The 26,224-nt window shown below is 37.9% G+C and overlaps 1 protein-coding gene across 1 annotated transcript in view; it reads right to left on the bottom strand.

The window, feature by feature from the left end:
• Window positions 1–26,224, bottom strand: part of FBN2 (fibrillin 2) — a 257,403-nt gene that overhangs the window by 85,214 nt on the left and 145,965 nt on the right. Inside the window, exons 15-20 of the mRNA XM_064595850.1 lie at window positions 25,866–25,988; window positions 19,878–20,030; window positions 15,120–15,173; window positions 13,379–13,504; window positions 10,417–10,542; window positions 5,644–5,763 (exon numbers count right to left, since the gene is read on the bottom strand). Coding sequence (XP_064451920.1) covers window positions 5,644–5,763; window positions 10,417–10,542; window positions 13,379–13,504; window positions 15,120–15,173; window positions 19,878–20,030; window positions 25,866–25,988 — 702 coding nt within the window. The remainder of the gene's footprint in view (window positions 1–5,643; window positions 5,764–10,416; window positions 10,543–13,378; window positions 13,505–15,119; window positions 15,174–19,877; window positions 20,031–25,865; window positions 25,989–26,224) is intronic.

Here is a 26,224-nt window from a genome sequence, read left to right on the forward strand (position 1 = left end):
AAGCATATTTATGTGTCCATGTATTTACACAAATACAGTATATTACATACACGTAAATCAAATAATCATACCATGTACATCTCACAGGACATGATAACTAATATAATTTTATCTACTGATAGTCCATGCCACTGTTGTCCCAGATTTTATGCTGTATTTACAAACTCAGGGCATTACCATGATAAGATCATTACTTGTGTGAAAAATGCAGATAAGATTGGGCGCCTGGGTGGCTCAGTTGGTTAAGCGACTGCTTTCGGCTCGGGTCATGATCCCAGGGTCCTGGGATCGAGTCCCGCATCGGGCTCCCTGCTCTGTGGGGAGCCTGCTTCTCCCTCTCCCACTCCCCCTGCTTGTGTTCCCTCTCTCGCTGTGTCTCTCTCTGTCAAATAAATAAATAAAATCTTTAAAAAAAATGCAGATAAGATTGATCTTTTATGATAAATGCTTTGATACTTAAGATTTTACCAAGTAAAATTCCTTAAATCATTTCCTTTTCTTGTAGTCCCCCACCAAATACACCACACATAATTTACGTCCTATTACAGAGAAACCAGCATTTCTCTAACTGAAGATAATTATTTGATGAATAATTTACCAAAAAATCGACAAGATGAAGAAAAGAAACATCACCTATAAAACCACCAGGGCTAGCGAGTGACGGATTTTCTTTCGGGTGTTTGCCTTTACATGATGTATGTGTGAGTTTGTCTCTAGTTCAGAAAGGAATACATGCTTATGGTAAACTGTGCGAAGAAATGGGAGAGATAATATAAAAAGGACGTGTGTCTAATTAAAGAACATTTTGATTCCTATAGAGAAAAAGAATATTTTCTTAATAATGCTAAGACATTATTTGCCTTTTTCCACTCTCATTTTTTCACAAGTGTACATATAATAGAGTTTTCCAGAAGCTACACAACATGGAATAAAATTGTCATTCTGTGAAGCGGGGGAAATCGGAGGGGTAGACGAAACATGAGAGACGATGGACTCTGAAAAACAAACAGGGTTCTGGGGGGGGGGGGGTGGGAGGATGGGTTAGCCTGGTGATGGGTATTGAGGAGGGCACGTTCTGCATGGAGCACTGGGTGTTGTGCACAAACAATGAATCATGGAACACTTCATCTAAAACTAATGATGTACAGATCTGGGATTCAACAGTCTTGCCCAGATCTGTACCTCTGAAACAAATAATGCAATATATGTTAAGAGAAAAAAAAAAAAAGAAGAAGGTAGCAGGAGGGGAAGAATGAAGGGGGGGAAATCGGAGGGGTAGACGAACCATGAGAGACGATGGACTCTGAAAAACAAACTGAGGGTTCTAGAGGGGAGGGGGGTGGGAGGATGGGTTGGCCTGGTGGTGGGTATTGAGGAGGGCACATTCTGCATGGAGCACTGGGTGTTATGTACAAACAATGAATCATGGAACACTTCATCTAAAACTAATGATGTAATGTATGGGGATTAACATAAGAATAAAAAAAAAAGAAAAAAAATTGTCATTCTGTTAAAAAAGAAAAAAAGAAAGGATGTGTATCCAACCACCTAGCGCTAACTACTTGTACATTTTGGTCTGTCTCCGTATCACATGTAAGTTAGGATCCCCCTTCCGTGACCGCGGCATAGCGGGCTTTGGAATGGTCACAAGGCATGCAGTCCAAGTGGGCAGGGCCAGTGCAAGTCGGGTAAAAGAAATCATTCCCGAAGCCCTCCTTGCGGTACTGTGGCTCCCAGTTCAGGGTGCGTAACATTACCAAGGTTCCTGTCATGACCTGAGCCGAAGGCAGACGCCCAACCATCTGAGCCACCCAGGCACCCCTCCAAGGTTCCTGTCAAAACTCAGGTTCACAAGTGTGCAGGTGTGCGGCCCGGGAGCCTACATCTGACAGACTCCTCAGGTGAATGCTATGCAGGTGGTATGTACAACAGCTTGACCAAAAACTTAACAGCATATCGCGGCTCACAGCCTTGGAGCAAAATAAAGAGAACGTATCTTCCTATAGTATTTACTTTAAAATTCACTTAATAATATGGCTAAAGTTTCACTGCCAATTTCGGCAGTAAACACAAAGCATAAGGGGAAACAGAGAAAGAGAATTACAATGAAATCGTCAGCACCAGGAAGGAAGAAGCTGTGGTTTCTGATTCCCTCCTGGACACGAGCAGGTAGGAGGAAGTGCCCTGCAGCCGAGGCCTCGGGGACAGAGCCCAGAACAAGACAACAGCGTCCCTGACTGGACACACACACACACACAAATGATGGGGCAAAGCCGTGGAGAAGAGCTGGATGCTCACTTTGCTTTCTTCTGCTTTGAGATTCATTTTGGGTGAAAACAGGTGCAAATGAAAAAGACTTTCTCATCAGACCATTTTTATCAGGTCTCAAATTACAGGCTTTTTGTAGGCTTTTCACATGTTCGTTTACTTACTTGTTAAAACAGCCTCTAAAGTATGGATAATTTGCAGATGAGAAAATGGAGGCCCACGGAGGTCAACTAGTCTACCCAAGGTCACCCAGCTAGTCCAGTGTCTCCATCACACATCAAAGCTGCATATTCTGATTTCAGAGCCTCCACTTTGTAACCTCATGCTTCTTCTGGCTGGTATGGTACCAACACTTAGAAGTTACAAAACGCACTGACGCAAAATGCACATATACACATATTCATCTCTCTCGCTCTGATTGGTTTTCTGTGTGTGTACAGACACACATACACCAGATGTAGTTATATAGCTGTGTGGTCAGGGGCTGGTTAAGAACTCTGAAAAAAATAAAGCAGGCTAAGCAGTCTTGATTGGAAAAAGACTGTTCTTATCTAGGGTAGTCAGAGAAGTTCTCACTTACAGTGTGACCTCTGAGTGAAGGCTATAGGGTGGCAAATAGCGAGAAAACAAAGATAAGACAGAGGCTACAGTAATAATCAAGAAGAGAAACATTGGGGGCTTGGATTGGGGGGCAGTGGTGGTGAGAAGCGACTGGAATATGCATAAATGTCAAGTACAATCAACAGGAATTGCTCATGGATTCAATGTGGTGTTTGAAAGAAAGACACCAAAGATAACTCCAAGGATTTGGGGGCTGCTGATTGGAAAAATGGAATTTCCATTTGCCAAGACAGAAACAATTCTGGGAGACACAGGTTCAAGCCAAAAGATAGCAACTGTGTTTTGGCCATGCTAAATTTGAAGTATCCATTGGACATCCAAGTGGAGATAGTGTGCAGACAGTTGGAAATACAAGTCTGGAATCAGTGGGGATGTTTAGGAATGACAGATACATTTGAGGGTCAATGGAGAGGCCATCTAAGCATGAGTGTAGACAGAGAAGCCAAGAGGTTCAGGGCTGACCAGGGAGACACCTCAAGCTGGAGGGCAGGAGGATATGGAAGACATAACAAAGGAAACTGAGAAAAAGGGGCCAGAAAAGTGAAAAAATAAGACCAGAAATGGAAAACTTCTTGAGAAGGGGTGAGCGAAAAGCACTGCTAACAGTGAAGGTAAGAAAGAAGGAAGGACCACTGTATTGACACCATGGAGGCTACTGTCCTTGTCATGTCCATGGAATCTGAGGACAGCATGCAGACCCAAGACAAAGATGAGGGAAATTGGTTTGGATTACAGGGAGCCATTGGATGTTGAGCAATGTTATGCAGGAAAGATTAATCAAAGGTATTGTTCTATTATATTTAATAATTTTCAACCAAAATACAATAGTCTTTGTGAGCCATTTATAGAACAGTTTAAGATTAATTTATATTTAGGGAGTTTACACAATATATTCTAAATCTCTAAACATTCTAAGTGTCTATCTAGTTCCTATATGCTCTAATTTTAATCACACTGGGGAATTTTTATTCAGTTCTTAATATAGACACTTGGCTCCTAGGAAAGAGCAGTTTGCAGGCTGATCACCAATTAGAGCCACTCTCAGTCCTATTAAAAAATTTTGTAGTTTTTCCTGTGTATGTTTCACGATCTATTTCTTCTTTAAAGTTAGAATTCTGTTTCCAGTGAAAAAAAGATAAAATGATGTCTAAAATTTTTTTTTAAAGATTTTATTTATTTGACAGAGAGAGAGACAGTGAGAGAGGGAGCACAAGCAGGGGGAGTGGGAGAGGGAGAAGCAGGCTTCCCACTGAGCAGACAGCCTGATGCGGGGCTCGATCCCAGGACCCTGGGATCATGACCTGAGCTGAAGGCAGACGCTTAATGACTGAGCCACCCAGGTGCCCCAGAATGTCTAAAATTTTAAAATATTAAGTAAATTTCTTTCTGAGCAGCTCTAGGCTGGGATATTCAAATTTGATCACAACCAATAAAAACTCGTAACACACTGCTGAGAAAAATACGGTGGTGTTTAGTTGCCCAACATAATGACCTGGTAGTAAAAAGTCTCTGTTCTTTTTCCATTAATAAATACAAGATAAAAGACCAAAATAATAAAAGTCTTTAGGATGAAGCAAAAACTAAGATACCTCTGATGCCCAAGTGGCATATAGGTTTAATTTTCTGAGACATTAATTAATTGACATTGACAATTAATTGACATTAATTAATGCTGAGTTCATTTCCTTTGCACAATAAAATGACTCTATCTCATTTGGCAATTGCGGCCTAGCAAAAATATTTTTGCCTCACCTGATCCAACCTCTGCCCTTCCCCCAGTGGAATTCTATAAGAAAAAAAGTAATGCCCCAGGCAGATGGCAGTGTATTTCCTAATATGGAGAGCTGAGCAAGGCTCAAATTTCACCAGCTGCACCTCACTGAGAGATGAGGAGCTGGCATTTTCAAAGGGCAGGTTTTCACTGATAAGTTTTACCTGGTCATTTCCCTTCATGTAACAAACAGGTCCTCTACCATCCAGCTAAACACTGTTAGCATCAGATGTTATACCGAGAACACAGTTGTCTTGAGCAAACATGAACTGTCCTGATCCTGGCCAATGGGGCCACAGACACGAGAGGCAGGACAAAATGAGTGGTCCAGGTCTTCTCCTTGCATGTACTGAATCGCTTCTTACAGCAATAGATCAGACCATCTTATACATGTCCTACCATTATTATCACAACCTGACCTTAAATGTTTTCAGACGTATAAAGAGATGTCAGTCCGGAAGTTTTAGAATCTTTCCGAAAGCAAGAAAATAGTTCTCTTTTCTTCCTTGGGCCTATACATTTATGACTGATGGGTGAAATGAAAAAATAATAAACTCCTTCTACTCGTTTAAAGTTTAAAATCCTCAAATTCTTGTGCTGTTAACGAGTCCAAACTCTATCACATTTTTGCTTTGAAGCTTGTCATAAAAAGTATGCAGCAGGGATCTGATTGTATCGGTACCTAAGGCATTCCCAGGGTAGCAAACATAAGTATGTGTGTGGCGTGCAAATCCTTGTAACTTACAGCATAATCTGTCTACTCATATGAAAGGAACGCTTCTTAGAAGCTAACAACATTCAAGAGCCTGCCTGTTTATGCTATCATGTTTTACTCCTATCTCGATAATGAGAGTAAACAATTAAAGCAACTCCTAATTACTAGCTTCCTGTGATCATGTTCTGTTCTCATCCACGGTAAGGCCTGCAGTCTCCGCTTAGGTTGGCAGTGAAACTCAAACACCAGTGCCATGCATGCATCTTACCAATACAGATCAATCCTGTTGAGCTGAGTTTGCTGCCAGGAGAACATTCACAATTGAAAGATCCAAGGTTGTTCCTGCAGGCCCCATTGACACATGGGTTGCTTTCACATTCATTTATGTCTACAATCCAGAAGGAAAAGATTCTGTTAGAACTGCCATGTGTTCTGGAAAATATTATTCCAACAGGCCATGCTATGCCAGAATGTCTGGTAAACTTGGCTCTTGCAATTTTAATATGGATCTATGAGGCACAAAGTGAATGGGGAATGGAGACGTTGAAGTTTACAGCGTGGATACACAGACATGGCTAGGGGCTCAGGAGGACTGTAGGAATCAGCCCAATATTGCGAAAGGGGTTAGTGTGTTACTCGTCACTATTTCACTACCACTTTACAGAAATTGGATTGATTTCCCCCACAATAAGATATAATTGCCCTGTGGGAAATCTGAATTCTGAATACATGGAAAGCAACATATATATTCCCGGGTACAATATGCTGTGCACAAACAAATGTTGACTGATTCTGTCATCCGTGGCTCTGGGAGGTTTTAGAAGAAACATGAAGCCTGTATTAGAGACAATATATCACAATGCTGGCTTTCATTCCAAACTCCTGGGTACAAGTCAGGAAATCAGGGATGAAGCTTTAATACTGAGTAGAGCATTCTCTTCCAGGCCCCTCTACCTGCCTCTCTCCTCAGCCTGTTCACATTTAGATGCATGGTGTAGAGTCTGTTAAAGCACAATTGATTTTGGTAAAATAGAAAAAGAGGAAAAACTTTCAGATGCTTAAAACAGACCTTTACTATCATTAATCTGCTTTGAGTTCTTAATCAAATTAGACCACATAATCTAAACAATTGCTACTGAGGGTCAGAAGTAACCAGAGCACGCCCATGTTCTCAGGCGGTAACTAAAGCAAATCTCAAGCCAAGAGAATTAGTTTAACAGGAGTTAATTAAAAATAAATACAGGCTTAGTCCAAGTAATAGAACCAGTATCCAAAACTGACTCTCAGTATAAATTCGACCATTCAATTTAAAGAAGGGACGCACAGATTTCTCTTTGTACTTGGTTAACTATGTGAAACAGGTCAGCATACCTCAAGACATTTTTTGTTGCTGCTGAACACAAGGTTTCTGAGCTCACCACAGCACTTTTTTCTGAACACCTCTTTGAATTAAATATCAAATATTATATTGAGGAAAACATGAAAATAACTAAAAGGCTGCAGTGCTTACTCCTGAACATCTCAAGTAAAATATAAACCAAACTGGTCTTGAAAAGGCAGGGCTTACTACTGATTTGCAAGTCTGTGGACTTGAAATGCAAATTTAAAAATCAATATGGAAAACAGGTATGTACTTTGCTACTTCAAAATTACTAAAGTAGTACACAGGTACTAATTTAATTCTTGAAGTAGAAATTGAGGAAACATGAATGCATCTTTTTTCTTCAGGTTTTTTGTACCAAGAAATCCTCCTAAAGGAAAAATACAAGAGCAGGTTTTATAAATACAGCACAGATTTGGAAATAAAAGATCTATTCCAGAGTACTGAAATTCTTTTAGTAAAAACACAATGTAAAAAGGGAATCAGATAGCCAAAAAAAAAAAAAAAGGAGGAGATAACTAATCTGAGGACAAATTATATATAACTCACCTATTAATTTCATTTGTAAGAAGCTCTCCAAAAAGCAAAATGTCAGTATCATATATTTCTAAATTCCTATTCTAAATTAAGCAGTTATGAACTCTAAAAGTATAAACACATGCAATGACAGCTACAAATATCAACTGTTTAATTTTTCTTTAAATACAATGTTTTTATGTTACAAATGTCATGGAACCAGGAATTGAAACAGTTCACTGTACATTCCTGGAAATAAACTTCAAAGCACATCTGGTTTACATTTAACTAGTTATGTCACTGGAAACACAATCTAAACCACAGTGCTTGCTGTAAAAATGTTAACTTTCACAGACTCACAGAGCTTAAACAAAAAAAAAGTAAAATAAATTTTTTGTAACTTCAGTCTGAAACATCAGAGGATCTTTATTATTACTGCTATTTATTATGTATTTAAAATAGCCTATTGAAAACATAAATGACAAGCAAAATTAGTGATTGTAGTAAATATATACAGAGAAAGCTAGAGTCTCCAGTGAATCTGCTAATAATTCCCTGCCTCGTCTTTGGAAATTAGTTTAGAAAGAACAGAGAAAAAGAGAAGACGCATTTACTGTGTGAATGCAATGGCAGAAATAAGAAGACCCAAGGGAAAAAGAGATTCATGGCCTTCAAGTCTTTTTTTTTTTTTAAACCACTTAATAAAATGCAAATGACTTAGCAGTGGGAAGAAAGTGAGAAATAAGTTATTTGGTTAGGTTTCTCACCATAAATCATTTTTATTTCCACCAATGTCATAAGGCTAGAGCCAAAATAGTTCTCTGTCATTTCTCTTTTATTTACATAACATGAACTTCTTTCTTAGGAATGACAGATATATATTTCATATTAAAGAAAAGGCTTAGGTTTATCAGGAACAATTATCCACTGGACAAAAATAAAGGGCACTCATTCTAACCAACGCTTTTGCCTGATTTGGTATTAATGTCCCTCATGTGTATGTAATCATCCAACATTCTATTATAAACATCATTCGCTCCTACTCTTCAATTATTCCTATGGGCAGGCGAGTCCCTGCCTTTGATTTATGTTTTGGTATTTGAGCTCTTAGTACCCTTCGAACTCCATTTTACCTGTTAAAATGGTAGGAGTATGCCATAAATATCACTGACAATTAAGCATACAAACAGAACTTGGACCAAACTGATTCAAAGACAGTTTAGTTTTCCCCATCATGTGCTTCTCTCAATAGCACCAAAGAGTATTGTGACTGTGGCAGGGAAATGAGTTCATCAGCTTCCCAGGTAAACCAAGAAGGTATCCTAAGGGGTGCTCTTGCTTTCAGTGCTTCTTGATATTTAACAGAAGTTATCCTCAAAAACACAATAGATAAAACTGATAAACGGCAGTGGGAAGGAAGTGCAGAAAGTCAGGAATAAAGAAAAAAACCACAACCCTTGAAATCCCTTCTCCCATCCTCCAGAAAAATGTATGGAGGATATATGGCTGAATATTTATTTTACCAAGTACATGTCTCAGAGCAATTCTAAAGGATGACAGGTGTCAGAGGGGGTGGGAATGGGTGCTAGGAAACATTCTAGGTGAGTGTATTGGCAAAGCCTGAGCTACTCTGAAAAGACAGCTTTTCTATCTGACAGAAAGATCTTCAAAACTGTTAAGTTTTGAAAAGAAATGCTCAATTACGGAGAGGATGAGTCTTCAAGTACTTTAACTAGGATTGGAGTGAGTACTCTTCTTGGGAGGAGCTCCTCCAAAAGGACAGTTACCAGGACTAAGTTTAGAGAAAGTGCATTTTATACTGAGGTTCTCTTTTCTTATTTTTTTTCTTTTTTCCAGGCTAATTACTGTTTTTCAATGGCCCCCTCCAATTCAATCCAAACTTAGAATTGCACTTTGTAATTGCATTTCATTGACTTCAGCTGAGTCATCTGTGTTCTGGCCTCTTGTTCAAGTCCTAACTTGTCTCTGTTCACAAGAATGCTTTGAAATGAAACAATAAGACAAGGAGAGAATGTTAACATCTTTTTGTATCATATTACTATTGCTGTTTTCTTGGCTACAGAGTCACTAAGAAATACTTTAACAGATAAGGAAAGGTCTGTTCAAAATAATTAAGGATGAAATCTGTTTTTTCTTTTTTTAAGTGACTCTGGCAGCAGTTTCTGGATTCGAGAATGTCATCAGACATTTCCACAGGCCCACACAGTGAGACTTAAAAAGAACAATGATTAGTAGTCATACAACAGATTATTCTGAAATACACAGTTCTTTGATCAAGAAACAAAAACATAATTGAATGCGCTGCTTGCTTAGCTGGTATCTCAGCGGAAATGAGGCCTTTTGTCGTGTAAGTCACCCACATAACGTCCCCTGTATAGAAATGTAGTTAGAAGAAAATGAGGAAGTTTTTAAACAGTGATTTATGATCTAGAAACCCAAACGATAAACTTTTAAATCATCACATAGAAAGGACAACTTTCTTAGACTGTAAGTTTATGTAAGTTGGCCATTTTTACTCAGGCCCCAAATATTTTCTGGGCCAATCTCTGAGGTATTATCAATCATGTCGTAAATAAAATGCCTCAGGGCTGACTTTGCCATTATGATTCAGGTTCCCCAAGGCCGGTGTGAATGTGTCACTGTAGTTTTTAAAAGGGGAAAAGAAAACAAACAAAAATCTGATTATTTTATTTCAGCAAGTAAAACACACTGGCTCTTTTCACTTCTCCCCCCCTGCAAACTTCAAAGTGTTTGTTGAGATTTTATCTGAATGGAACAAAACTGATAGATTTGTAAACTGGGTTAGGTACAGGCTATTTCTTTCTTTCTTTAAAAGAATTTTTTATTTGTTTGTTTGTTTATTTCAGTAATCTGTACATGCAACACGGGGCTCAAACTCATGACCCCGAGTCAAGAGACACAAGCCCTACCTATCGAGCCAGCCAGGAGCCCCAGTACATGCTATTTCTAAAACTGGCAGATGAGCTGAAAGACATGATTACATTTAAAAAATATTCAGACAATACTCTGTTTATTATCTTGTTTCATCCATGTACTTGGTGAACATCTGTGTCTATCCAGGTACTTACTACACACACGTAAGGCAAGGAAGGTGGCTCTTACCTTCACACGTCTCCGTCTCAGTCCTGAACACGTACCCGGGGGGGCACGTGCAGCTGTAACTCCCAGGAGTGTTTCTGCACAGGCCATTGTCACAGAGCAGTCTGTTGACCAAGCACTCATCAATGTCTGAAAGCAAACATTGGAAGATAGGGGATACGCATAGTGAAATGAACAGCCCAGTGACCAACCAGTTTTTATTTTCATTTGTTTTTTCCCTTATCCCCTCCTTGATTTCATCTCTCCTTTAAAAAAATTAATATATTTTTAGTTCAAGTATAGCTGACATACAATATTAGAAGAGTTTCAGGTCTACGACATAGTGATTCAATATTTATATACATTGTGCAATGCTCACCATGGTAAGTGTAGGAATTATCTGTCCATCACCATACAGAGTTTTTGCAATATTGACCATATTGCCTGTATTCCTTATGCTGTACTTTTCATCTCCATGACTTATTTATTTTATAACTGGAAGTTGGCACTTCTTAATCCACTTTGCCTATCTCACCCATCCCCCCACCACTCTTAATCTTTTTATGCCCAAAGCACATTCCTTGATCTTAAGCAAAATATATTTGGTTTTACTCATATGGACCATTCCTATACTGGTAGCTTTTTTCTGATTAAAATTGTAATAAAAGGGGCGCCTGGGTGGCTCAGTCGTTAAGCATCTGCCTTCGGCTCAGGTCATGATCCCAGGGTCCTGGGATCGAGCCCCACATCGGGCTCCCGGCTCAGTGGGGAGCCTGCTTCTCCCTTTCCCTCTGCCTCTCCCCCTGCTCATGCTCTCTCTCTCTCTTTCTCTCTCTCTCTATCTCTGTGTCTCAAATGAATAAATAAAATCTAAAAAAAAAAATCAAATGACACTTTAAAAAAGTAAAATTGTAATAAAAATGCATTAAATGGCAGTTAAACAAAAGGCGTTTACTACTCTTTTTCCATTATTTTATCTCAGAACTATTCATTATTAATGGGAAATTAATGATCTATTTTGAATATTCCTTTAGCAGTCTAGAACAGCCTAGAAAATATCATCTACAGCTTAGGTTTAAGAAGCTCACACAGTTTTATCTTCTTATCCACACTCATTTTTGCAAATGTAGTTAATAACAGAAAGAAATAAAAACTGCAGTTCCTTCAACTTACAATTTTAGTCTTGCAAATAACAATTGTACCTTACCCCAAACAATATGCACAATGTGTGTTGTGAAAATTTGGAAAACAGAGATTAGAAAAATATTTGTCTTGATTCCATCAGCTCTGATATATATTATTTTTTGTGTTTTATCTGATTTTTTCCCCTTTGGGTGTTATGTTTTTGCTCCAATGCTGAATCTTGATTTTTAAAAACTAACCTTATATTTTAAACATTACCATAAACTTCCCCATGATTATCTGTTGCATTAAGTGCAGTTATTTACCCGCTAGTCCATGCTATGGGGTATTTATTTACCCACTAGAAAATATCCCACTAGTCCGTGCTATGGGTTAAAATGTGTCCATCAAAAAAAGTTATGTTGAAGTCATAATGTGACATTATTGGGAAACAGGAACATTTTAGAAGTAATTAAGTTAAAATGAGATCGTTAGGGTAAGCTGTAATCCCATATGACTGCTGTCCATAAAAAAGGGGAAATGATATGAGACACAGCAGGAAGATGATGTGAAAATACAGAGGGAAAAGATGGTCATGTGACCAAAGTGATGCATCTACAAGCCAAGGAACATCAGGATTGCAGGCAAACACCAGAGGCTGGAAGAGGGAAGGAGGGATCCTCCCCCAGAGCCATCAGAGAGAGCACAGCCCTCGGGACACCTTGATTTTAGACTTCTGGCTTCCCAAACTGTGAGACAAGAAATTTCTGTTGCTTTAAGCAACTCAAATTTTGGTACTTTGTGACGGCAACCTTTAGCCAACTAAAACTGAAATTTGGCTTCATTTTTATTTTAAAATGTAGTTTTAACTCTTATCAAAATTGTGCATATACCTACTTTAAAAAGTGAAGGAGCACCACGAACCGTGTTCAGTGTATAAATGCTCACTGAATCTCCCTGTTTTCAGCAGGGTGCCCGTGTGCTCAACTGCATTTGGGAATTATGCTGGAAGCAACTTTGCTTCTGGTAAATATAAGCTAACTGGTTTACATATTTTTATGAATTTCAATAATCTTTCCCTGTGAGTATCAAAATCTATTATAAGTCTATAACATTTAATACAGCTTTATGCATCTATCTGTATATATGTCTTCAACTCAAGATCATATGAATATATTCAATAATAAAAGCTAGTACCACAAGTGCAGAAAAAGGTATTTCTTTCTAATTATAATCATCAAGACTTGGATGTAAGAGTCATCAATGGTTAGATGTAACAATTATTACATATGATGGATTAAACACATTCATTTTATAAAAGTGGACTCAAGTACTCTATGAGAAAGTCTAAATTCTTCACAAATTCCTGAATATATGAACTATGTACTTGAATTTTTACAAACATTCTCTTATAAATTACAAAAAGAAAAACCAATCTCAGTAATCATGTTTGGATAAGTTGTAGCAACTAGTTGTTTCCTTGTAAGTCAAAGTTTTCTCAACCTGTAATACTTTATTTTCTTAACTTACTATTATCCATACTGCCCTGTTAACTCTGAAGTCCATTTCTTAGTGAGTAATTACAGGATTAAGATACATGCAGAAATACAACAGGCCAATAATTGGGTATGCATCCATTCATTTGGGAAAAGAAAGATTTAAATACTAAGTTATGCCACTAAAAATTTTGTTACTGTGTAACAGAATTGGGTGGATTCCAGTATTTTTATCTCTTGGTACTAAGAAGGAAACAAGAGAAACTGTAAGATCTGCAGATTTATAGTCACTTATTTGTATTTCAATTCTCTTATAATCCATGAAATTAAACTATACACAAGACTCTTGTATAAATATAGCAACTTACCAATACAGTTTCTTCCAGAAGAATCTGGTTCATAGCCACTGTTGCAATTACAACGGTAACTACCACGTAAATTTTCACAAATTCCATTGGCACATATATCAGGATCCAAAGCACATTCATTGATATCTGCATTAAATGTTGAAAGTTTAATGCTCACAGACATTTTATTGTTTGTTGATACACGTAGGCCTAATAAAGACCTTTCAACATATGAAGTGTTTAACTCTGCAAACCCACAATCTGCATGTCTTTCAGAGAGGGAAAGGAAATGAAAATAAGAAATAAGAGGATAAAATTGAGGATACAGGACAATTCTTGGTAAGTTAAAAGAAAAATGAAGGGAAATGGCAGAAATTCAAAAGACTAACCCATGTAATGCACCTGTATTTATGATAAAATTAATAAAGAAAATTACAGGCTGTTGGCTCAAAATCCAAAGGAAAACTTAACTGGATATGTATTATAACCATCTAATTAAAAGACAAACATTTACTAGGGTGACCTATATAATTTTATGGTCCCCAAAGGCATAGAATATTTCTATTTTATTATCATTTTTTACAGTCAGCTAAGTAATATGATATTTAATAAATGTTTCTCATTATTAATAAGTTGAAATTAATGGAGAGGATAGTTCAAATGTGGATGCTTGAGAACACAATATTTTACAATAAGCCACGAACTGGAGTACTCTGTCAGCCATGGGCAGTAAGACTTGAGGAATGATGCACTTATATGAGCAATCTAGTAGTAGCCAACAAGGGGCTGGCTCTGCTGGGGAGATGATATTGAGAGGGAATGAGAAAGAGTCACAAAGTCAAATTTTGATCACTATGCTCAAATTTTAATCCTAACAATTGTGTTCTAGAATTTGGGAGACCTTAACATACTCCAGAAATGTTGGCTTTTTTAGTTTTGGGAGAAACATCCTTGTAAAAGTTTATTTACTCTGGTTTTTGATGTTTATCACAAAGATGCAATACTGCCGTTGATTAATCTATAATGTGTCTAAAATCTTCTCAAACACAAAAGGAGAAGAAAATATATGTAAAGTGAAGACTAACAGTAACTCACAGTTTAAAAAAAAACACAAAAGAAACTATATGTATATACTATACATATAGAAAAGAACTTAGAGTAAACTTTTACATACAGTAAAAGAACTTTAAAGTTATAAACACATATTTATTTACTATTCAAGGTTTCATAGTTGAATTTTGTGAATCATATTACTAAGTTTAAAATAGGAAAATGTCAATGAATTTCACTACCTTAGTTAAATTTAGAAACATTTCAGTATTTTTAGGCATAAATGATCTTAACAACTTATTTTTAGGGTAGTAAATCCCAAACATAATCCATATCAAGTATCTCTTAAAGATTTTTTTTAATCTTGTCAGCACCATTATTTAATATTTTTCTTTAAAATGACTCATTTTCTTTAAACCTAAATACCAACTTCAGTCTCTTCTTAAGCAATAGTACCCACAAAATTATGGGTGTAGTTTGTTAGGGACATTTTCAACAATATATATTTAACAGATAAATATTTATCTATTATGAAAAATGTGCATCTACATACCACTTAATAAACCTATCTTATAACCACTATTCTAAGAGATAGTTTATCTTATTTTACACTGATATATTTTTAAAATACTAAATACATTCATATTCATGTTCTAATCATAAAGCTATCAATTACATAATTACTATAAGAGTGAGAATTGAATAGAGTTACCTCTTCCATCCACAGTGATCCCTACTCCACTACTACAAAGACCATGGAATTCAGCTAGAAGATTAAAAAAAAAACAAACACATAAATTAAAAACTTCGAACTCTACCTCTCCATACACGAATCACTTACATCACTCCAAAAAGTACCATGAAGAAAAATTACTGGCAATAATTTTTAAAATGAAAAAATAATTACTATTTTCCAACACATAATTATTGTAACAATTCCAAAATCACAGATAAGCATAAAAAAATTAAAAAAACACTAGTGATTATCACTGAATATAGTTAATATATTGATAAATGTTACAAATATTTTCTACATTGGGGAGGATATGTGCTATGGTGAGCACTGTGAATTGTGTAAGTCTGTTGAATCACAGACCTGTACACCTCTGAAACAAATAATACATTACATGTTAAAAAAAAAAAAGAAGATAGTAGGAAGGGAAAAATGAAGGGGGCGGAAATCGGTGGGGGAGACGACCCATGAGAGACTGTGGACTCTGAGAAACAAACTGAGGGTTCTAGAGGGGAGGGGGTTGGGAGGATGGGTTAGCCCCATGATGGGTATTAAAGAGGGCATGTTCTGCATGGAGCACTGGGTGTTATACACAAACAATGAATCATGGAACACTACATCAAAAACTAATGATGTAATGTATGATGATTAACATAACATAATAAAAAAATAAAAAATAAAAAATAAATAAAAAAACTAATGATGTAATGTATGGTGATTAATATAACATAATAAAATTTAAAAAAGAAGAAGAAGATAGCAGGAACGGTAAAATGAAGGGGGGGAAATCGGTGGGGGAGACGAACTGTGAGAAACTATGGATTCTGAGAAACAAACTGAGGGTTCTAGAGGGGAGGGGGGTGGGAGGATGGGTTAGCCCGGTGATGGGTATTAAAGAGGGCACGTTCTGCATGGAGCACTGGGTGTTATACACAAACAATGAATCATGGAACACTACATCAAAAACTAATGATGTAATGTATGGTGATTAATATAACATAATAAAATTTAAAAAAGAAAAAGAAGATAGCAGGAAGGGTAAAATGAAGGGGGGGAAATCGGTGGGGGAGACGAACCATGAGAGACTATGGATTCTGAGAAACAAACTGAGGGTTCTAGAGGGGAGGGGGGTGGGAGGATGGGTTAGCCCGGTGATGGGTATTAAAGAGGGCACGTTCTGCATGGAGCACTGGGTGTTATACACAAACAATGAATCATGGAACACTACATCAAAACCTAATGATGTACTGTATGGTGATTAACATAATAAAATAAAAAAATGTTAAAAAAATATTTTCTACGTATGGAAACTTTAAAAAAATCCAAACTGTATTGTAGAGAATGTTTTTTTAATTTTTTTGTCTCAATAACAAAATTATAATAGACAATACTTCATGTAAAAGCATTTACCATGTGTCTGGTGTTATCCTAGCATTTTACATCTAATAAGTTATTTAATCCTCCCAATATTATAAACTGGATATTTTTAAAATTTTATTTTATTATGTTAATCACCATACATTACATCATTAGTTCCATGATTCATTGTTTTCATATAACACCCAGTGTTCCATGCAGTATGTGCCCTCTTTAATACCCATCACCGGGCTAACCCATCCTCCCACGCCCTCCCCTCTAGAACCCTCAGTTTGTTTCTCAAAGTCCATCATCTCTCATGGTTCATCTCCCCCTCCGATTTCCCCCTCTTCATTTTTCCCTTCCTAATATCTTTTTTTTTTAAACATGTAATGTATTATTTGTTTCAGGGGTACAGATCTGTGATTCAACAGTCTTACACAATTCACAGCGCTCTCCATAGCACATACCCTCCCCAACGTCCATCACCCAGCCACCCCATCCCTCCCAGCCCCCACCACTCCAGCATATTTTTTGTTGAAATGTAGGTGACACACAATGTTACATTAGTTTTAGGTGTACAACATTGTGACTGGACAATCTGATATGTTCTGTTGTGCTCACAAGTGTAGCAACAATTCCTCACCACAAAACACAGTTACAATACCACTGACTGTATTCCCAGCAATGTACCTTCATCCTTGTGGGACTTACTGATTCCATAACTAGAAGTCTGTACCTCCTACTCTCCCTCACCCATTTGGCCTACCCTTTCAACCCCTCACAAACATTAGTTTGTTCTCTGTATTTGTGGGTCTGCTTCGACTTCTGTTTAATAGTTTGTTTTGTTTTTTAGATTCCACATGTAAGTGAAATCATATGGTAATTGTCTTTGTCTGACTTATTTCACTTAGCATCATACCCTCTAGGTCCATCCTAGCTGTTGCAAATGGCAAGATCTCATTCTTTTTCATAGCTGAGTAATATTCACAAACTAGATACCATTAGTTCACTTCTCTGACACCTAAGAAAATTGGGACAGAGATGGAAGTGACTTGCTCAGATTGTAGAGGTTTAAGCGGGAAACAGGCTTGGATCCTCTGCACTGTGTCATATACATTTCATATTAATATCCCATTTAAATATAGACTATTTAATGTTTTTTCTCAGTTATGTGGTACACCACACTCATTCAAGCAATCTCTTAATGATGAAATCAGGTTTGTCCAACTTTTAGCAATTATAACACATAATATGAAACTCAATTTTATCACTAGGTTAATCTCTTGGAAGTAAAAATGCTCAGAATTTATGCCTCTTTTTAAGGCTTCTGCTAGTTTTCCTCTTCCTCCATGTGTCAGGTTAGCCTTCTATCAGTAGTATGAGAGAGTACCCATATGGGCAAAAGCAGTCATCTACACTTTACCAACCTAATAAACAAAAATGATGTTTTATTTTAATTTTCTTTTAAGTTTAGCACATTCTTTCTTGTGGTTCTCTACCACGTGCACTTATGCTTTGTGAAATCTTATCTGTGTACATTGCACTTTTTTCTATAGATGATTTCAACTTTCCTTACTGATTAATGCAAATTCCTTATAAATTACGGAACACATTTTTTCCAATTTATATGTGTATTTTAGTGTTTGGTTTCTGCTCTGGAAGTCCTTTATTATTACAAAATAACAACAAGTTAATATATTCTACCTATAAGAGATTACTTTGTTAAGGTCTAGTGCAGGGAGCTAACTTCATATTTTTTCTAATATTTATCAACAATATTCATTACTTATTTCAGTCTTTCCTCACCAACCTAAACAGCATCTTTATTGTACCCAGCATTCCCATTTAAAGTCACGTCTGTTTCTAGATTCCAAGTTTTATTAATTCATTCATCTTTTTATCTAGTCTTTGTACTTCTTTTTTAATATGCATAGCTGACTTCAATATTTTTGGGGCAAGATTTCCTACACGAACTCTGCTTTCTTTTAAAAAAAATGTAGGGGGGCACCTGGGTGGCTCAGTTGGCTGGGCGACTGCCTTCGGCTCAGGTCATGATCCTGGAGTCCCGGGATCGAGTCCCGCATTGGGCTCCCTGCTCGGCGGGGAGCCTGCTTCTCCCTCTGACCCTCCCCCCTTTCATGTGCTCTCTCTCTCTCATTCTCTCTGTCTCAAATAAATAAATAAATAAAATCTTTAAAAATAAAAAAAATAAAAAAAAATGTAGGAAGGGAGAAATGAAGGGGGGGAAACCGGTGGGGGAGACGAACCATGAGAGACTATGGACTCTGAGAAACAAACTGAGGGTTCTAGAGGGGAGGGGGGTGGGGGGATGGGTTAGCCTGGTAATGGGTATTAAAGAGGGCACATATTCAATGGAGCACTGGGTGTTATACGCAAACAGTGAGTCATGGAACACTACATCAAAAACTAATGATGTAATGTATAGTGATTAACATAACATAATAAAAAAAATAAAAAAAATGTCATGCTCAGTTCCTTCTAGAAGAATTCTGAGATTTGAACAATCTACTTAGGATTTTCAACAGAATCACAAGCCATTTCCCTTTGCTAGAGTGCATTTCTTCCACCCTCCACCTGGAATGTTCTTACTCCTTTTTTCAAGACCAAACTGAGCAGATGCCCACCCCCATCCCCAGCCCCGTGAAGTCCCTCCCAGCTTTCCGGGACCACTTAGTGCTCCTTCCTCTGTGTTCTCCAGTTCTAGGTTTCTGTCCCTCTTAAGGCACTAAGCATACTAACCTGTAGTTTATATGCTTGCCTGTTTATGCTCTCAACTATTCCCAAATTTAAAGAAAAAAAGAAATTGTGTTTATTTTTGAATCCCTACTGTACTTACACAAACTCAGTACAGATTTGGAAAAATATGAATAACTAAGAGTCATAGAATAGTCAAAGACTTAGACCATGTAATATGCCTGTATTTGTGAATAAACTGGTAAAAATGTTTATGACTTGCTGGAACTACTGAAAGACTGCAGCCTAAGACCATGCTGTGGCAAGATGAAAAATGCATAAAATCAGGCTCTTGCGACTATAACCTTGAAAGTAATGAGTGGGTTTTATGCTATTCATCTTCACGATGCTACAAAAGATCGAAAACAGTGAGGCTAAGGTATCCACGTAAGCAATCTGCTGTAACGATCCTAATTAGGTCAGCAAATACGTTCTTCTGTTCCCTGTGTGTACTCTGCCCAGAGATCATAGGTAAATACAGGCCAGATCTCATTATATGCCTCAAATACCAACACACATGTGGAATTCTTCAACCGAAAACAGAGCCGATGCACTCCTTGGCCAAATACCTAATGTTACCTTTCCAGATTCTTGGCCAGATGCAAAACTGGCAAATGGGACTACCTGAATTTTTAGCAGGGCAGGGCTGGCAGGGCTCCCCAAAACCGTAGTCTGGATCGGCACAGCAGCATTCGGACTTGGTCACCGCGCCAGGGAAAGGACGAACGCACACTCCCTTCTTGATCCCACCGTAGCACGTACTGCGCATGTGAGTATCTAAAAGGAGGTAGAAGAACAATGATTGGAGATGTTGATAGAGATAAAGAGATTTCAAAACTGAGGGCTTCCTTTAACCTGAGTGGCTAATAGATGGGAAGTTTCTGGAGGGCTTCTGCCACTTTCCTTTTTATCTTTAGCATCTAACAGTGCTCAGAAATCAACAAATGTGTATTGTAGACAATTCTTTTTTTTTTTTTTTCCCTCCATGAAGTTTTATGCACCACACAAGCATTCATTATCACACTTAACCCCCAAGCCTTTTACAGAAGCAGGCATAATGCCACTGTTACAAACATCACTTTGAGCTCTAATCACTGGCTAGCCTATACTCAAAATGACACATGTTATTTCTATTTTGGAAGTTCTCAGGAACAATGAAGTGCAGGGAAGTAAACAACCTTGAGAGGACACTGCGTGGTTGTGAAATTTCTTACTTCAACTTTCTGAGTTAGAAGGCCTTTCTTGTCAACCCCCAGTTGACTACTGTGAACTACGTTTTAATCTCAGACTCTCAAAAAACCCAGTGATAAAAATAATAGCCACTGCTATGTGTCCTCAGCATTGTATTAGCTGTTTCACAGACATCATCTTTTTATTTTTTTAAAGATTTTATTTATTTATTTGAGAGAGAGAGCATGAGAGGGGGTAGGGTCAGAGGGAGAAGCAGACTCCCCGCTGAGCAGGGAGCCCGATGCAGGACTCCATCCTGGGACTCCAGGATCATGACCTGAGCTGAAGGCAGTCGCTTAACCAACTGACCCACCCAGGCACCCTACAGACATCATCTTGTTGAACATTCTGAGCAACAACTCCACAGAACAGTGATCATTATCCTCATTTCATAGATGAGGAAGGCAAGGTTCAGAGGTATTCCTCAAGGAGCTCCAAGTCCTAGACTACCCACTGCCCAAGCTGGAGTTCATACTCAGGCTGTGTGACTTCCAAAGCTCTTCTTCTTACCGCTGTGTCACGCTATGTCCCAAAGAAGCATATCCTGCTTAGGCTCTCGCTCTGAATCCTCATAAAATATGCTACAACTTTATGAGACAGTTAAAAGGTGAACAATAAAAAATGCAGATCACCAAAGAGGCCAGAGAAGCAGCATAGCTTTTAAACACTACACTGACATAGTTATTCACAACTTGATGGAAATAATTTTATCTACTTATTACACAGAGTAACCCACTGAGTCACCTCCTGCTTTCTTATGATCCAGTGATGTTTGTCATTAAAACAATGAGATTTATAGCTCCACTAGACGATGAGATGTGTGAACGCTCACATGGAAGCGGACATGATATATACCACAACAACCCTACAGAGAGGACATGTTGTCCCCTTCTGCCTCTGCAGAGACAGAGTTTAGCAAAGTCAGCTCTGGGTTACACATAAGAGTAGGACTTGACTCAAAGACAAATATGCACAAATAGAACATAGTTTGATTTACAATATGATTTTTGTGAGTTCTCAGGATAACATCTATTATCTCAGAAGGCATCACAGAACGGTCAAATTTATTTCTGTGTACATGTTGAGAAGATAATTCTTGCACGATTTTTAGAAGCAAGTCGATAAAAAGCTGATGGTACTCGCTGGAAGAGTGAGACAAATTATATACTGCTCTGGGTTACGGATTATCTAAGTTGTTTAGAATACCCAACGCCAGAAAAACAAAGTAACGTATGTATAGGTTTCGGGGGTCATGAATTGTCCTGGGTTCTGGTCCCTGTAGGATGGACCTTACTCAAAATATTTAACACTTGCCTCATCCATTAAATAAGGATAGAGTGACATAATAAATGAGAGTTGTTTGTTAAGCACTAAGCACAGTGTGTAAGACACACAGGAAATACTCAAAAAACATGGTGACTACCTCATTTCTCTCTTCTTTTTTTAATGAGGACAGTCAACCTTTTCCTGTTAAAAGGTACCAGACTGGAACCCTAGTTCATTATAACTAAACACTGCTCACAGGTGAACAGGGTAAGAGGCATCGAAAGCACCATCGCATAAGTGTTTTGGTGGGGGCCTGGACCAAAATGCTGCTGAGCTATATATTTTCCAGGTTATCAAATTCCTCCATCACTCTTCTTACTAAAAAAAATAGAATTTTTTTAAGGATTTTCTTAGATTCTACACACCACTGTCAAGTATGTATGGATGCCAAATGTTAATTTCATTTTATTCTTTCTTTAGTGTCAACTTTTCTTTATTGCTTAAAGCAGCAACTCTAAGACTATGCCCTAGATGTGATGTTGCTATTCTAATTTAATAAAACAGTAATAACTGTAAGAGCTAACTTATTGGGCATGTGTTAAATGCCAGATACCATTCAAAGCTTTGTTACAAATAAGTCTAATATTAACTTATTTCGTTGTCAAAAAACAAATGAGGCAAGGAGGTACAGAGAGGTAATGTATCTTGCCTAAGGCAACAAAGCTAGTAAGGAGCACAATTAGGCTAAAGAAAATTCACCTTTTAGCTAACAGAAATGTCACACAGTATTGATAAAGATGTCAAAATATTCCTAAGCTAATGTAAGAGGATGTTAAAAAGGAAACTTAAGCTGAAATCCCAAGGTGCTAAATATCAAATAACAAGGTGAATTTTGAGACTACATCCTGAAGGAAGTGGATATGGAAAATGACTTGCCAGGTCTTGAAAACCCTCCCAATTAAGAGAGGACTTCTTGAGGAGGAATTTTTTGGCAAGAGCTGGATTATGAGTTCGGGGTGCTTCCATCCTCACCACTGGTCCAAAGAGAAGAACTTCACAGGGGGCAGGTTATGAGCTTTCTGCCCAGCAGCTCGGCCTGGGATACCTACAGGCAAAAGTGAGTGGCTGCTATTCCTACTGGAGGGGCAGGTGACATCCACCTCTATTCGTAAGGTTAACAGGGCACAGGAGGGCAGGTTGTTTGGATTAGATGTGGGCCACATAAAGAGAGGGTCCTAAAACAATGGCGTGGAGGGGTGATGGGACAGCATCAGGCAGAGCCTATCTGGACTGCTAAAAACCAGAGAGTGGGTGAGGCAGTGTATGCATCTCAGGAAGGGCAGCTGAATGCTTCTGGAGGAACCACGAAAGGAAGGGGTGCTTTAAACACTGGGGAAGCCCAGAAACCTTGAAGCATCCTAGGATGGTCACCAGTGCGTCTGCCTTCTCACCTCTTCTCGGGCTCTTTGACCCTTGTAGAGTAAGAAGACATCCTGTTCAAGGATGTTGTATCTTCAAGTCAGGGTCAGAATATTATTATACGGTACCAGGCATTCTAGTTATTTAGATTGTTTTCATTACATGAAATTGTCACATAAATTGAAGAAAAATAAAGTTAGAGGGTTGCCTGAGTTTTCTTCCTCATTCATTGGGTAAATGGCTTCTACTGAACAAATTTAAAGATATATTTTAAAAGGATGGGAGAGACCAAAATATAGTTGCCTTTTGTTTATGCTCTGCCTATGCGTCATGCTTCTTCAACATACTAGTTACAATAATAGTTTATTTTTCTGAAAACAAAAACAAAAACAAAAAACCCCATATCTCAGTGTCTAAGGAAAAAAAAAATAATATACAGAAGGGAAATCTAAAACTGAAGTGCTAACCCTAATAACAGTTCATAGTAGTGATTCATTTCTAACTTCAACAATCAATGCATCTGGGGCGCCTGGGTGGCTCAGTTGGTTAAGCAACTGCCTTCGGCTCAGGTCATGATCCTGGAGTCCCAGGATTGAGTCCCGCATCGGGCTCCCTGCTCGGCAGGGAGTCTGCTTCTCCCTCTGACCACCCCCCCCTCATGTACTCACTCTCTCTCATTCTCTCCCTCTCAAATAAATAAATAAAATCTTTAAAAAAATATATTGGGCACCTTGGTGGCTCAGTTGGTTGAGCGACTGCCTTCGGCTCAGGTCATGATCCTGGAGTCCCGGGATCGAGTCCCACATCGGGCTCCCTGCTCAGCAGGGGGTCTGCTTCTCCCTCTGACCCTCTTCCCTCTCGTGCTCTCTGTCTCTCATTCTCTCTCTCTCAAATAAATAAAATCTTAAAAAAAAAAAAATCAATGCATCTCAAAAGCATCACCAAAGGCAGAAGAGATGAAGAAAAAACATCTAGCATGTGATGGGAACAGCAATATATATAATCAGACATAGAACAAATGGTATTTTTATTTTAAAAAGTTTAATTGACCGCAATTGTGAAAACCTGGAGGTTTTCCAACAAGGTCTCATGCCTTTTCTGTATGTGGATGAGAGAATGAAGATTTGTGTTTGAAACACTGTATTCCTCATCACTACTCATACATTGTTGCTTAAAGGAAAAATAATTTCTTCCTCCCAGACTGGTTTTGTATTCATCATAGATTTCAACAGAATCATTTAGGTAAAGGTAAGCGGCAAGTAAGTATATTAAAGCAAGTGAAAATACTTTAGCTCTGGTAAGCAGGGAGGAGCTACATTCTTCCGGCTGTTGTATTTAAAATGTCCTTGAACGAAGTGCTGACAATCTTGTAAGCTGAAATAAATCCTAGATTGGAGACAGTGGATGAACTTAAGTGCACAGATTATTTCCATCTCCTGTTGCTTCTCCCCCGCACACCTTCAGGATCCAAGTGTTTTGATTCCCATAGAGAAGAGTAAAGTATTATCTCTATGTCTAAGAAAGAATTTCATTTCTCTTACCTATACTCTTAAATGCTTTTTATAGCATTTAAGAGTATAGATAGGTAAGCATTTATACTCTGCTTTTTACCGAGTCACCTGAGAAATAGATGATGCATAATGGCTAACACACCCTGGGGGGTCTTATGAAAAGCCTCTGGAGAGAAAACTGCATTAAGTATATTTTTACAAGTAACTCATTCTGCTGTTATCATTAGGACATATGGTTGGGTTCTGAAACACCAAAGACACTTTTGACTTCCTGCCTCTTTAAAGCTAATGCCTGCTAACACTGATTTGCATGCAACCCATCTGGCAAAAATAACCTTTTAAAAATAGCAAATTTGGAATGGTTTAGAATAAAATATATATTCTCTCTCATACTTTTCGCTTGTTTCTATAATTAGCTGCACAGCGATGAGAAAAAACTATATGAAAACATTTCTACCTTTTGATATAAGTCCAAGTTCTATGGTAGAAGTTATTTACATTTTAAACTGTTTGAGTAAAAACAGGGTTTATTTAAATCTAACCATAATCTCCATCTCATATCTTACTTGTTATAAGTTACAAAATCTAAATCCATTGCACTTAGAGACTCAGTTGGCTAACACTGTCAAGTATCCTAATTTAAAGATGATTTTCTTTTTCTTCTCCAGCATTTTTGACTTGCATCTCATCAGAGCTTTCTGCCAGGAGCTTGCTGGGCTCCCTGCAAACTTTTTTTTAAGCCACTTTACTGAGGTATAATTCCCATACCTAAGAATTCACCCAATTAAAGAATACAATTCAATAGTTTTGTTTTGTTTTTAGTATATTTAAAGATACATATAACCATCACTACAACTGATTTTAGGACATTTCACCACCTCAAAAATGCCTTTAGCGACTATCCCCTTATCCAGCACCCCTATCCTCTCTGCCGTAAGCAACACTAACCTGCTTTGTCTCTATAGCTCTATCTGCTTCAGACATTTCATATGAATGGAATCATACACTATCTGGGTTTCTGTGAGTGGCTCCTTTCTCTCAGCATGTTTCCAAGGCTCATTCATACTTGCACATTTATCAATACTTCCTTCCTTTTTATGACTGAATACTTCTCCACTGTACGGACATATCTTTGTTTTTCAAAGACCATTCGGACACTGGGGCCATTACAGAATGGTTCACTTACCAACACACACGCGTCCGTCCACACCCACAGCCAGGCCTGGGGGACAGTCACAGCGGAAGGAGCCTTCGTTGTTAATGCAGTGTCCATTCATGCAGATTCCTGGGGTCTGGCATTCATCAACATCTGCCCAGAGGGAAGCACAACCCAGGTCATTATTGAGTAAATTTAACCTTATTACAGAGTTTACCTGTTTTCACCACTCTAGACTGTCAACCTTTTGTTTTCCACTTTATAATTTGTGGAAGGACACATAGATATGATAACAAATCTTATAGCTAAATGTAACTCTTTTTTTTCAAGATTTTTATTTATTTGAGATAGAAGGAGAGTGAGAGAGAGAAAGCACAAGCAGGGGGAGA

This window comes from Mirounga angustirostris, unplaced genomic scaffold, assembly GCF_029215605.1.
Source record: "Mirounga angustirostris isolate CCGP_5_RB_7025 unplaced genomic scaffold, mMirAng1.0.hap1 SCAF_7, whole genome shotgun sequence".
NCBI lineage: Eukaryota > Metazoa > Chordata > Mammalia > Carnivora > Phocidae > Mirounga > Mirounga angustirostris.